General features: G+C 38.6%; 1 protein-coding gene across 5 annotated transcripts in view; it reads right to left on the bottom strand.

Moving 5' to 3' along the window:
* GRM1 (glutamate metabotropic receptor 1) overlaps window positions 1-14959 on the bottom strand; it is a 185117-nt gene that overhangs the window by 28728 nt on the left and 141430 nt on the right. For all 5 annotated transcript variants that reach the window (XM_017813758.1, XM_017813759.1, XM_017813761.1 and 2 more), the window contains exons 6-8: window positions 9617-9785; window positions 7630-7756; window positions 1219-2149 (exon numbers count right to left, since the gene is read on the bottom strand). In XM_017813758.1, coding sequence (XP_017669247.1) covers window positions 1219-2149; window positions 7630-7756; window positions 9617-9785 — 1227 coding nt within the window. The remainder of the gene's footprint in view (window positions 1-1218; window positions 2150-7629; window positions 7757-9616; window positions 9786-14959) is intronic.

Here is a 14959-nt window from a genome sequence, read left to right as displayed (position 1 = left end):
TCAGGAGCTGGCAGTCTTATTGTGGCCTCCATGGCACACTGAGCTATATATTTGGGTCAGTTATGTATCCATTTCCTTTTCTGCATACCCCTTGTCTAGCAAAAAAATAAAATTGAAGTAGCATAAAGGCAAAATTGATCACAGAAGGGGTTTTCTAGAGTATTACCTTCATCACTGGGACAGATAAAAATGGTTCTTATGTAAACTGAATAAAAATCCACTCAAGTGACTCAGATAAACCAGCAGATCCCATAAAACTAGAAATTAACTGAATTTTAATTTCATTAGGAAGCTCAGGAGCGTAGACTTCACTAGTGCTTTATTATTTTGATTTTTTTTTAATTGGGACAAAAAAATAATCTAAGCTCATGTCTGGCTCTATGGTCCTTCTTTAAAGATTAAAAAGCAATAAGATAATAAAGAATACAAATTTTCAGACAGCTCCTCACAGGGATATGCTATTTGAATTAACAGTTCTCTCTCCCCCTCTGCTGCATCTGGATTGCTTTTAATTATCAGCAAGGAAAATAACAGGTTCAGTAGATGTGGATGCAAGTTCATTTTCATCATCAGTTGACTTCTGCAACTTTCACACCAATACTGGGTTTGAGAACATTGAGAAATTTACCGTAAGACTATAAGAGGTCACAATTCTGAATATTAAATAGAAAATAGAGATAGTATGGATGGTGCTTTTGAATCATGATCATGAGAACTGTCACAAAACACTACCTTAAAAACCAGCGTTCAATCCCCAGCTTTCACACACACATTCCAATGGCCTTAGACAAGTATATGTGATTTACAACCACTCAAACATGGATTTCTTTTCCCTTTTTCCGAAAGGCTACAATAGAACCTCAGTTTGAAAATAACGCAGAGCAACTGCACGTCAGGGAATAAAGTCTCTGTCACATGCACAGAGAGATGGGAGAAGCTGCAAATGGAGTTTGGTTACTCTGCCACTGCTTGACCTGCTCCAGTGGTAGAGGCTGTTGTGTACAGGGTTGCCTTTAGAGCAGGAGAGAAGATAATAAGCAACATATCAATATCCATCTGAGGCTTAGACCTGAAGGGTCATTTCCACCTTTTCTGCTACATGTGAGATAAAAAAACTGTTACATACCTTACTATTCAGCAGGCTACAGTCAATCAAGAGAGAATGGCAAAGAGAGGGACATACACAGACAGATGTGTACCTGCAGTCAATCCACTTACTTTGGATTTCCAACCCCTGGCTTCTTTCTCCGGAATATGTTGAGGAAAGTGTTGGACTTGCAAGGTGCCTTGCCATCCCCGACATGCATACGCACCACGTCTGAGGTGGTGAAGGCACTGCGGACATTCCTCTCAGGCTTGGCTATAATGATGTACATCTTAGGAGTGAACATGCACCCCAGTGCCACTGTCACGCTCAGGCTCACTGCAAAACAGGTCGTGATGATCTTGTAGTTGCTCCCAAAATAGATAGGCACGAAGGCCAGCCAGATGATACAAGTGGTGTACATGGTGAATGCAATGTACTTGGCCTCATTGAAGTTGGCAGGCACATTGCGAGTCTTGAAGGCATAGTATGTGCAACTCATGATGAGGAGTCCATTGTAGCCCACAGGAGCCACGACACCTAGGTTGCTGGTGTTGCAGATAAGGTAAACTTCCTTAATGCTGGGGTAGGAGAGGATGGGCATGGGGGGCTCCAGGATGATCAGCGTGATCACCAGTGTCAGCTGCACGCTGATCAAAATGGAGGCAATGACCACTTGGGCCCATGCACTCATGAAACGTGGCTTGCGGGTGCAGATCTTCTTTTTGCTGCCTGCCAGGATGCGTGCAATGCGGTTGGTTTTGGTCACAAGGGCAGAATAGCACATGGCAGAGGAGAGGCCCACTAAAAGGCGCTGGAGGTAGCAGGATGTTGTGGTGGGTTTGGCTATAAGGGTGAAAGGGCAGACGTAACCCAGAAAGATGCCAGCAAGGATAATATAGCAGAGCTCTCGGCTGGAGGACTTGACAACAGGGGTGTCTCTGTAGAGCACAAAGATAAGGGTGACAAACATGGTGACCAGGATCCCCAGGCAGGAAAAGACCACAGCCACAATAGACTCTATATTGCTCCACTGGAGGTACTTTACAGGGATGGGTTCACAGCCTGCAGTGTACGGAAGAAAAACAGAGTGTTAGAAAGGTAGCTGCTTGAAGAACTTTTTTTCCTGTATCCCTGTGTAATCCAAACATTAGCATAAGCCCGTGTGCCATGGATTGCTAAAGCCATTTTACAAAGGAATAAACCACAGCATGGAGAAGTTTGGATGAAATATATTCAAAAAACACACATCAGTTTTGGTTGTCCCAAAATTTACTCATGATGCTACAACTGGAAATGTGATTTAGAAATTTTTCATAAGTTTTCTTGAGATACCTGCTTACAAGCCCAGCATATCAAAGGCAAATCTGGGAACAGAATTCAGACAAACTCAGCACCATCTTTTCATTTCAGCAGGGAAAGGATTGTTACAAATCAGAATGAGCAGCGTTTTGACCTCCTCAGGTTAACTTATTTTAATCCTAAACAAAATCATTATATTTTGACCCACTGCATTTTTGTGAAGGTGATTCTATACATAATATAAGTTAATTAGGGATCTATGGACAGAAAAATAAAAATAAATCCAAAATTGTAATGGAACTATACCATGGATTCTGTACCTTCTTAGTATATTTATACTTTTTTTCTCTTAACATTAACTTATTCTTATATTATCAAACCCTATACTCATTGTTTTTCCACTAAATAATGTAATTTAATTCTCTTGGAAAAATCAAACCCAAAGAATATCCATGCCTTCAAAAAATAACTGGAAAAGGTCTCCTCTATGACTAGTAAAGGCGTGCAAATACAGGTATCTGTTAAGACGGTACTTAACTGCTCTCTCCCACACTCAAGTTAAAACAGTCTCTAGATACCTTCCTCCCTGTACTGAAGAAATAATTCCCGCAATAAACATTACAGAGAAAATAAAATTCCTTGTGTTAATAAGATGTTGTGATTCAGAAGATGTTACTGAAAACCTTCATTCTGGCATTTTCTAATTTCTTTAGCACTTTTTTAATCCAAAAAAAGTATCCATGGCTTCTTCTACTTCTTGTTTCTTTCCTCCTACAGTTTCCCTTGGACCCAGCTCACCTTCTGTGCCTTCTCCCACCTCTCAACTATCTTTCCCCCCAGTTCCTAGCCATCCCCATCTCAGTTCCTCTTACAGTTATTTTTTTTCCTAGCCACCTCTCCACCCAGATGTCTCCATTACAAACATCTGGTCCACCTCTTCACAACCTGGACTGGCTGTTCGTCAATTCTGCCTGTCTGAGTTGTTGGACACAGCTGAGAAGAGCCGGAAAAAGGGGATGGTGTCAGCAAGCTTCTGAGAGATGCATCTTTTTCTCTCAGTTTTGTCACTAAACCTTAACAAGGGCCCTGACATTGTGATGGGCAGAAGTTGTGCTCAGACCCTTCCTCCCCAGTATGGAGTGTATCTGCAGAAACCATCTATGAACTAAAAACTTCTGAGACCCACAGTTTTACTTAATTTGCGTGCATTTTCCACAGGGTGACAAAAAATTACCAAGTGATAACTCTACTGTAATGTAAACTTCTTACCCTCCAAATAATAGAGAAGTAAGCAGAGATCTGGATTTTGGATCAGGGTGGAACAGTTTTACTGTAACCTAGTTTTGAGAAACAGATGGAGAAAAAATGTTTTTTTCTTGAAATCTAAAAAAAAAAAAATCAGCCCAAGGCAAAGTCCTGACATGAAAAATTTCTGCTTGAACTTTGAATGTCTGCCAATGTCATATGAACTGAAAAAGGTCCTATAATTCTGTACACTTTGTCATTAAGGACACCAGGCTGACTTCACTACGGGTATTGTTGTTACACATGCTTGTAACATCAAAACTAATAGAAATTAGAGCAGTTGCAACTGGAGGTCTTATTTTTTAAAGAAAGGTGGTCTGTTCAAGACTCAGATAGGTGAGGAAACAAGTACTTTCAGGCAGTATTTTTATGGTGAGGTATGGAGGAAAAGCTCTTTATTAAAAGTGGAAATCTTTGGCCATTGGCCTCAGCTACCCTGAGGGGAAGCTAGCTCCTATAATTTAAAACAAGACTAAGGATCAGAAGCTCCTGTTCATTGATTAATATATGCAAAGCTCCTCTTAAACAAGAAATTGGTCAGTGGTTGTTGGAAGGGTTAAGTTTCAATATGGAGTTTAAGCTTAGCAACATCAAGACATACATTATTCCATTTTAAACTATATTTTCAGAGCCTTAGCACAGATCCAACATGGTAGTTAAGCCTATCATTTCTTTAAGCTTATCCTGCATAACGTCTTAGAAATCTGTTTCATTAAATCAGTGTAATTCCTGTGCACCAGCAAGCCCAAGAACCACATGTTCTACAAACAATGCAGAAAGTTTCCAGCACTGCTTACTATTAGCTAACAGTTGTTGGTTGTCAACACCTGTGAAGGTCAGTCATTTCCCAGCTAGGAGGAGGTGGGCTCTGGAACCTTGTTGAGACTGGGGGAGGATATCCAGGAAATTGTGTAAATATGACTTTAAAACACCAAACAAAACAAAACAAAAAAAACCAAACCAAAACAAAACAAAAAACCCATAACAACTAATCCAAACTTCAAAAAACCAGAGAATAAGTGGCAAAAGCTTCACAGTTAAAATTTTCTAGTAAAAGGCTGTCTGGTAGCTTTCATCTACTATTTTCCCTGCACTTTAACCGTGAATAATTTCCAAGATCAGAAGGGTAATCAATTATTTTTTGTAATTATTATATTATTAGTGCAAGGCCAATAAAAGAATCTATGATGTTGTCTGAGGTCATTAGCACATCGCAGGTAACTGATGGCCCCAAAACTTTATGATTAATTTCATAAATCTATAAAAGTTCCTGTCCTGTCTTGATTTACTGCTTATTTAAGATTATTTATGTAAACTAGGTTTACTAGCTTGACATTCATCCTTCTTATGTTATATTCTGGTACTATAAAAGATATCTCTTCTCTTGGCACAAGGCCTAAGGTACTGGCTTTACTGACTATTTGTCAGGTCAGGTTTTCATCATCTGTGGTGAGAAATCCCTTGCGCCTGCTGACTCAACTTCACTAAACTCATATTTAGGAGAAGCACTCTAAAAAAAATTGTTTACATTTAGAAATAAAATATCAGGAAAGGATTGCTCAGCAACAGAGACTGATTTCAAATGGAGAGAATGAGCACCTTGAAAAGCATGTCATAGGAAATGGGTTGTATGTGCTTCACGTTTCTTAAAGGGATTAAGGATTTTAGAGCCTCCATCTGTGATGCAAAATGGGACTAAAACTGTGTACGTGTTTAGCATTTAAGATTTAAGGCAAAGAGAAAAATAATCTGAACTTTGAGATATTACCGTCTGTGTCTAGATGACTATCAGGGTATGAATACAACACATAAAATCAAGCTATAAAAAGACATTTGATTGGAGTCCTGGCAAGAAAAGAGAATTTCAAATTAAATTATACCAATGGTGACTCCCACAAAGTTCAAGAGCCAGAGTTTATCTATCTAAATCACCCTTTTCTAAGGATTAGGATGGCATCAGCTTCTCTTCACAACTTTGTACTTCATACTACAGTTCAAGTAAATGAATTTCAAGGGTTTAAAAGAAAGAAGGTTTTTTCCTCAATAAAACAGACCAAAGAAGCTGTGCGGGAGCAGACTGCCATTTCAGTGTTCTCTAGGAAATCAGTCAGTGGCTAAGCTGTCATTTGGCTGGCGTTTCTGTGATTTTATAACAGCATCAGTCCAGTCTCCTTGCTGAGAAGAAACACAAATCAGCAGGTCATCTACTGATTTCATTAAAAGTTAATAGATTGCAACATGCCCCTGAGATTTCCAGCACTGATGCTTTCTTCAACTCTTTTCAGCAGTGCCTGTCATTTTGACATGACCCCTTTTGAGCTACTTTGAACAGCTGGTAGCACTGAACCATGTTCTTTCAAGTGCACATTGATCTCTCACTAGGTTCTTGTTCTGACTTATTGATTAAAAAGAAGTCCTCATTTTCTTCCCTGAAGAGTAGATACAAACAACTCTGTGAACCTCCAAGACCAACAAAATCTGTTTGTCTATGGATATCTGCTTTAAAATTAATGGACACCGATGTCCTAGGAGGTGGGAATTAAATATGAGCTCTTCCAATGGTCAGGATATTTATGAAAGGTTCTGTGTATTTTCTGGTTTCTAGTAAAATAAGATTTTTTCCCACGATTGAGACCCTTATGGAAGGTATTTTTCATGAAATCCTCTTCCTACAACCCACTTACATGAAACTTGAAGGAACTGAATGATCACTAAGATTTCTATATCCTGATAAATCTGTTTCTAGGTTCAGCTGCACACCAGAGCAGGGCTGAGGCAGGGGTGGGAGTGGGAAGGTGGGAGGGTTGGAGTGAGAGTAATAGGATATAGACAGTTATGCATGCATCTGGGACATGACCATAGCTTATTTTCTGTGGAAAACCAAGATAGAAAATGTGTCGGGTTTCCTAGTCTATTGTGATTAATAATATGTTTTTAGCTGGAGATGTGGCAAGCTTTCCCTCTCAAAAGACATCCTCTGAAAGCTCATTTGGCTTCAGTGGCTAGCTTAAAGTATCTCTTGGAACAATTTAATCAAAGTTTGAGGACTTCATCTATATGTTAAATGTTGCATCAGTACCTAGTTGCCAGCCAGCCAAAGATGTGATAAGTTGCACATTTGTTCTTCAGCTAGGTGATCAGATTGTTCCTCTGACTAGGAATGATGCCCTGCTGAATAGTGACATCCAAGATTTGCAGATGTGATATGGGACAGAGGTGCCAGTAGTCTTTTACAGTGATACAAAGCAAAAGTTAAGGTCAGGGTGATGCTTCTCAATGTGTTATTTTCTTGGGGTAAGAGTTGCTGGCAAAGCCCAGAGCAGGTGTATAGGTTGACCTTGTGAGGTACAAAATAAACAGAAAGATGCCATAACATGCAATTCATCAAAAGCATATACACAAGGGAGACAAATTCAAGCTCTTTTCAGCCAGCTTTTCTCAGGATTTTGTTGAAATTCCTCTTGCTGGTGGGTACAGTGAGAATGATCTTTATATGAACAGTCCAGTAATCAGTTACTGAATGGCCTGAAATACTGCAAAAATTATTACTAATCGCATGGTAGAATGATCAGAAAGAGTATCAAGTCAATATGACAAGAATGCACTGAACTCTTGTGATAGTCACTGCTAGATTGCAGCAAATGCTGCTGAGTTCATTAGCAGTCTTAACAGCTTTATTATTGCTTTATCAATGCTAGCTGAAGGTGAGGAACAGACTATGACGTTTCTTCTTGGTAGAAATTTTGCTGTCATTACTGTCACTGCTGTTCCACTAAGCCAAAAGACATAACACTTTTCACTCACTCTAAACTGCACTGGACTATGTGTCCAAGTATGTACTTTTAATATCTCTGCATGCTGCCACCTTACTGTCCACCACAGAGCATTCTCCCTGTGCTCTGTAGGAAGGGAATGTGTTTGGAGGGACACGTCCCTACCTGTCAGGTCAGTATTCGGCCACCAGCCAAGCTCACAGGCTTTACATGTGAATTCATCCTGAACAAATTCATTCTCCTTGCAAGCAGTACAAATCCAGCAGCAGCTCACTTCTCCTTTCCTGATCACCTGCAATGCAAAATACATCCTCAGTTATAATCCTCTATAAGACAACAAAGAACCCCCCCCAGCAAACACGTAACACATGTGCTGTTTAAAATATGACAGGATTCCTGTGTATAGCACATTTCAAACAGCTAGAAAACAATAATCATGATTTTGTATCTATCCCTGTATATTAAAATTTATGTTTAGGAGTTCAAGGATAATCTCTAGGGACAACTCTATTTTGTTTTGGTGAGAGCAGTTCTGAGTTAAAAATATGAAACAATTATCCCTTTGGTACACAGGCATGGTTAGTGGCGTATTTTCAATCAAATTTGAGGTTTAATCTGAGAGGGGGTTGAGGTCAGAACAAGTGGTTCAGCCCACACTTGATATCTATTGAGTGGTAAAAAACAGTAAACAAAGTCCAGGGTTAGAACAAAGAGTGATTCATGCATAATACATATGTATTTACATCTACACACAAGCACATTCACATACACATAAATTCCAGTTTACATGGAAGTCTCTTTGGGGTTCAATACACAAGTGTAAATAGAAATTTAAATAAGAGCAAATTAAAAAACATACTACTAAAAGGATGTATTGGTTCCTAGCAGAAAAGAAAACCATTATGCAGTGACCGAGCAAACAGCTCTTTTAGAGACAAATGTCTCTGAAAGCTTTCTTTCTTCACTGCGAGTGCTGCTAACTGTAATGATCCAATGCTGAAAAGATGTTTTCCTTGTCTTGACTCCTAGTTTCATTACCCTGAGGCTGAAAGAAAGATTAAGGATATCTCCAGCTCATGGGGCTCTGACAAAGACTCTGGCCCCGTTTGTCAGGAAGGAGAAATCCAGCCTTCTTTTCAGGATCTTCCTATCCAACTACATGCAAACATAACTACAGTAGTGAAATGCAAAATGTTTGTTTATTGAATACTGTATTTGTGGGCTTTTTTAGTTAACATTTCCTCCTGTAGTCTATGGAGAGAGTCCAATAGACTTCAGAGAGATGAAGCTGGCATTTTGTATGCTTGGTGTTTACATATACACACATACACAAACTGCACAATCTCAAAAACAGGGAAAAGATGTTTTGGAGGGTAGTAAATACCAACAATGTTTCTTCTCCAAGATTGCTGGATTATGTCACTGTGTCTCTGCCAAATCATCAATCACTTATTGCTTAGAGTAGCAATATAGAAATAAAAAGCTGCAAATGTGCTTATTAAATGAATATAGAAAGGAAAGTCTGCTTTAAGGAGATTTTTCTGAATGGGCTTCTTGCCATTTTAAACTTACTACATCCATACCATTTTGATAGTGGTGGAACATGTCTTTATGTCATCCAGACATGACAGGTCGCAAATTATTTGTAGCCTGATGCGAGTGCTACTGTTTGGTAAACATAGAGTGATTTCATTTGTGTTTCCATACCTCCTGTTGTGAACATGAGATACAAATAGGCTTCTTTTTTTTTTTTTTTTTTGACTTTTCCTTGCAGGTGTTATTGCTGGAACAAAATAGTGGATTCCCATGGGTCACGATATTTTCAGGATCAGCCCCCAAGTGAATCACAGCCACTGAATGTTGTAGGCAATGACTAAGTGAAAATCATGTTCTTTCTCACATAAGGTGAAATTCAAATCCTGTCACACTAGAAGATTCTGCATCCCTACAAAGGGTAATTTTAGAAAACACGGGCCTGTGTATGGGATCATTAAAGAAAAATATTAATCTAGGAGTCTTTCTACAATTTTGGCTTTCCTTAAGAAAAGGAGGTCCTATCCCTTGGCTTAAAAAGAAGCTTGCTTGTGTTTAGGGAAAAACACAAACTGGATATTCACATTTCTACAGCAGAAAGTAAGTGTCTGAGGCACACCTTAATCTGGCCCTTCAAGCAAGGCTCGCTGCACACTGATCGGACCATTCCGCTCTTATTCATCTGAATCCTATAGTCGTCGATGTTGAGCACACCCTCATGCCAGGTCCCAATGAGGACGTAGTCATAGCGATTGGGCTCTATGTACTGCAAGTTCATGATGTCATACCTGCAAGGGAAAAAAGAGAAAGTGAGTCACTGTCCTGCAAAAAAAGGACAAAAATTTACCTTCCCTTCTCCCTCTGCTTCTAAATATTCATGTTATCCCTTAACACCAGGGACTTGAGTTTCAAAGGAACACCAAATCCTGTAGAATTTGCAACAGAATCATGGGAAGTGGTAGCTCTGATTGCCACAAAATTGCTGATTGCCTGCCTTGCTTGCATGAAACTGTGAGTAAAAAGTTGTGGGTCCAGAAAGAACTGCACATCAAAGACAACAAACTCTGCTAAAAATGCACATGTAGACTATGTCTGGATGGTGTGTTTGCATACCATTTTTCAATATGTCTTTAACATTTACTTCGTGTCTACATAGAGGTTGGTTGTAGTATAGCCCTTGCTGGGAGCTCGCAAGTAGAAGTGCTCTAACTAACTGAACTGGTTTGCCATAAGTTAACTGCAAGCACTAGTTCAACTATTTATATTACCTAACCCAGTGATACGGTCAGGAAAAGTTAGCAGCTCAGTCAAAAAATTTACTTCCACACCCTAAGCAAGCAGGAGAGCACTTCCCCAGGCTAAGGTAAGGAAAGCATAAGAAACTGCTACAATAAACATCCAGCCTCCATCATTGTCTTCAATGTGTTGGTCCTGATGTGTGCACATCCCGTAACACTAATTTATCTATTCCTTCTTACGCTCACAGAATGTGGCTTGTTTCTTAGTAGGAAATAACCAAGAAAGGAAGAATGAATATTGGAGTGTGCACAGAGAGGAAGAACCACAAAAGAGGCTGAACCTACAGCCTGGTCTCTTAAGATGAGAAGCGAGGGGGCTTTTTTTAAAAAACGGACAAGAGAAAGATGACTGAGAACCAGAAATCAGCACTGGAGCTGAAAACAATGAAGCATCTTCCATCTTACAAGCCTGAGATCTATTGCCTTGTTTTTCTCTACTGGATTGTCTCAGTCTCTGGGGAAAAAAAATCCTTTGCTTATAACGAGTGTTGCTAACCTGTATGTGCTTAAGGAATGAAAGGTAAGGTAGGCAAAGTATGAGCTATAAATAAAACTGGGATGCTCAGTTGTGAGTGAAGAGAGATCTCTGCTTCTTTCTTTTTGATTCTGAGGTTCAAACATGCAAAATTTCAACTCTCTCTGCACTTCACAGAGGAACAAAGTGCTAAATTACTCTCTGGATCTCTTTTTTTCTTAACTGAGTCTTTGGGGTCTCTCTAGTTAAAGAGTATCTAAAGAAGTGCATATTCACAGCTGTAATCAGACCTCAGTCTTGTAAATATGCATGCTCAGATAATGCCAGTGCCACTGCAGAGCTCCACTGAATCACATCTGAAAAGAGATTCCTGCCACTGAGTTCAATGGAGCTCCAATCAGGAGGCAGCTCCATTGGTTGGCAATTGGCTACTAATAAAGGCATTACTTAGGAAAGGGGTAAATTTCAAATTCATTAGGGAACAATCACTTCTCATATTCCAGTTCTTGCAATGGAAGCACGTAAAAAAAGGAATGCTGTTTCCAGTCTTGTGAAGAATCAGTATAGCATGAAACAGTGAGAGTCAGGCACTTCATAACGGAGACTCAGCAAACAGGAGTAAAACTCAGCAGGAATGTACATGCCTCTTCCTAACAAGAAAAATCTACTTGGATTTTAGTGAGACCTTTTATTAGACTGATACAAAATTACTTACTCTGGGCTGGAAATGAATTCAAGAGAGGAAATAAAAGATTAGTAAAATCTCACATTCCCTTAATGAAATTTTGTAATGTAATATATAAAAAATATACTACAAGGCACAGATTGGCATTAATGCAATATCAATTAAGAGTTTCTTGTGTTTTCTTGCAATACTATTCCCTTTTCTGTAGGTTATCTGTCAAAGGATAAAGTATGCAGACTAAAAGCTCTGACACAGTCTTACATATGACAAGTTGTACAATGTTTATAGCTTTGATAAGCAGCTTGAATTTTAAGTGAAAAAAATGTACTCTAACAAATATCTCGGTATATTGGGGTTTGCTTAAGTTCTTTATCCTTCCCTTCTTTTTCCTAATGAAAAATTTCTGCTTTGAGCAAGAACAAGTTCAGTGCTGGAACACCTCCCTCCATTCCCTTGCTTACATATGTACAACTTCAACAAATTTGGTCTGTGTCCATGCTAAGAATTATTACCCCACAAGAAATGGGTTTGACAAGAGTTGTGAAGCTCTAAGAGAGTGAGGACCATGCTGGCCACAGGCACAGTCTTACTCTGATTAATCTGAGATAGCTGAATTTACCTTTTTCCATAGCCATAATACTAGACTGGCAGTGATGTTTGCTATCCTGGAAGGCAGAATGGAAAACAGCAATGCCAAGCAATGCTGAGATGTAAATGGACAAAACAAACACCCATGAATCCAAACTCCAAAAAAGCAATGCATATTTGGAAAAAAAAAATCCTTTACATACAAGTAAAGGAAGACTTTGCCTTAAGCATTTGATAATTTACTCAAAGCATTGGAGTTGGCAGAGTTGTCATGACTGAAGCCAGAACAGCTATTTTGAACTAGATAAACTTACGTGGTTCTAAGTCCAAGCCTAGTCAAGGTAAAATTTTAGTTAGGTGAAATGTTTCTGTTAGTTTGTGAACCTCAGCATTTCCCCACACATCAGAGGTCCATTGTAGGGGAAATTTTCCTGCCCATTGTCGCAAAGCATTTTATGGTGAAAGGTTTATGCAAATTGTTTTTCCTAGAGAGGTAAGGACAAAGTACCTGCCACAAAGTAAAAGGAGGCAATTACCCTAGAATAGACCAGAGGTAGAAATGTATCTGGCCTCTGCCCTTTGCATAGGACCAAAGAAGGATGTGGCATTGACTATGGTATCCTTCACACCTTTTCTAACCATTTCTGGAAATTTAAGTGATAAGATTACTACAGAGAAAGGAAATGGGAGCTACCCAATGGAAATAGAAAGTGCAGCAATTTTACCAGCATATTCTTAATGACAGTATAGCAAACACATCCGGTTGAGTTTCCAGACTTACATCCATGTCATTTTTTCCCAGAGGCAGTGCAGTCAGCTAAATGACTGCATTTGTGTCCTTCTGATAAAAGTCTGCATTACATTTCTGCATAAAAGATCTTCAAAGAAAAGATTCTTCACAGAAGAAATGCACCTTTGAAAAAGTGCTTTGTGTTTTCTAATCCCATTTTGATAAAAGCTTGACACCATGAATTGAGCCTGAGATAGAAAAAGAGTTGTATCTAAACAAATGGTTAAGGTTTCATGAAGCTGGTAAGGGCATCAAAAGAAGAGATTATGTGAGTGTCAGACAAACATAACTACAGGCTTCTCTATCTGCTCTACCCATGATGATTCCAATTTTGTGGGAGTCAATTGCTCGAAGATTTTGAGAATAAATTATGATGAAGATTGCTGCCTTTTCAGAAGGAATATTAATTTATTTCAGCTTGTGAAGTTAATTTGTTCACATGATATGATGACAGGATACATGAAAACTTTTTACACATTTGTGTGAAAAGCCAAAAAAACTAGAAAATTTCAGAGCAGACTGTCTTTGATATATTTAGGTGTTGTGTGCAGTGTTTATTTTTCCATTTTGCTGAGGTACAAAAGCTCTTTTGGGTATGGGTACAGTGCTATAGTCTGTTCACTGATCCACAAAGAGCCTTCCATGTGAAGCTGTGGAAACATTAAAGCCAATCTGAAGCTAAATGCAATTCTGTTAAACTACTGCTGGGATACAAAGATCTGACAGACTATAAAGATCACATTTCATATACATATAGCCATTCTCTGATATGATATTGCCCATGTCATAAATGCCACAGACTGATCCAAAGATTACAGAATGAATAACCAAAAGGTTAATTGAATTTTCTTTCCAAAACTTGCTAACTCCAGCTGTGAAAATATAAATGAGAAACAACAAACAACCACCCTACCTAAAATAACCCATCAAATTCTAAATAGTCCAGAGAATCGAGAGAAATGAGCCTTGCTACAGATCAAAATGATGGATAGAATAAATTCTATCATTCTAGTACACTCAGAGAAATATCCTGATATATCCCCTTTTATATTCTGAATTCAGAAACTATTCAATCTAATTCTATGATTGGTACTGATGAGAGTTGTGGAAATGCTCTTGGGTGACAAAATACTAAATAAGAATTGGGCTAAAATTGCAAAATTACATCTAAACATCAAACCAAATAACTAACAGACAGAAAATGAAGTATATGCAAAGCTGGAGTAATGTTTTTATGGACACAAATGGTGTGTAAAAAGCCTAAAGCTACCCTAAGCAGCAATTTCTCTGTATTATCTAAATTATATGTGCAAAGACTTGATTTATGCATTTGTGTCAATAAGCATGTGCTTGAGTGTAAGGGAATTGCTTGCTGTTACTTTCAAAGTCTGACCTAGCTAATGTGTATATTTGACTAAAAAGAATCTGAAGTATACAACTCTGAACAAGGAGACCAAACCAACTAACTAGCTTTTTATTACTAATTAAATGTAACAAAGTGTTTAAATATATACACTGTTTAAATATAACAAGAGAAATAAATATAACCATAGAAATGAATATAGCAATATAGAAAACGGTAAAAAGTTGGCCAGTTTTCCCAATAAAGCTTAGTAATAGAGACAAGAGTTGCTTTAAGACCACTGTGTCTTAAAAATACTCTTTGAAGGCATGTGCCAGATTGAAAACTCTTGTTTGTTTCCTTTGTGCAGTGTTGGCACTCAGATGCATTAATGCAATAAGCCCAAAGATGGAGTGAGAGAGTCTTTTATAACACTTTAATAACTCAGTAGGAAAACTAACTTCAATAAAGCAGTCCCTGAGTAGGTTTCGGTTAATAATGGATTTTGTACTTCAGCAGCTGAATTAAATTTATTTATAAAAACCAAACAAATTGAAAAATCCATCTGTTAAAACAGTTTAACAGAATCTGCCGAACTAAACGAAAGGCAAAGATCTCTGTCAGCTCTCTCCCATAACAGAAACAAGGGTGACATCCAAGTCCACAAAATTGCTGTGTTACCCACTGCTTGGGTACATACTGTGTCTGCTAGGGAGGGCTAGACAGTAGCAGCTACCAAAGCTGGGACCACACCTCAAATGAGTGAAACACATAAACTTCTGTC

This window comes from Lepidothrix coronata, unplaced genomic scaffold (assembly GCF_001604755.1).
Source record: "Lepidothrix coronata isolate B3197 unplaced genomic scaffold, Lepidothrix_coronata-1.0 Scaffold42, whole genome shotgun sequence".
Classification (NCBI taxonomy): Eukaryota; Metazoa; Chordata; class Aves; order Passeriformes; family Pipridae; genus Lepidothrix; species Lepidothrix coronata.
Note: the sequence above shows the minus strand (reverse complement) of the source record. Positions and strands in the feature narration are given on the sequence as shown.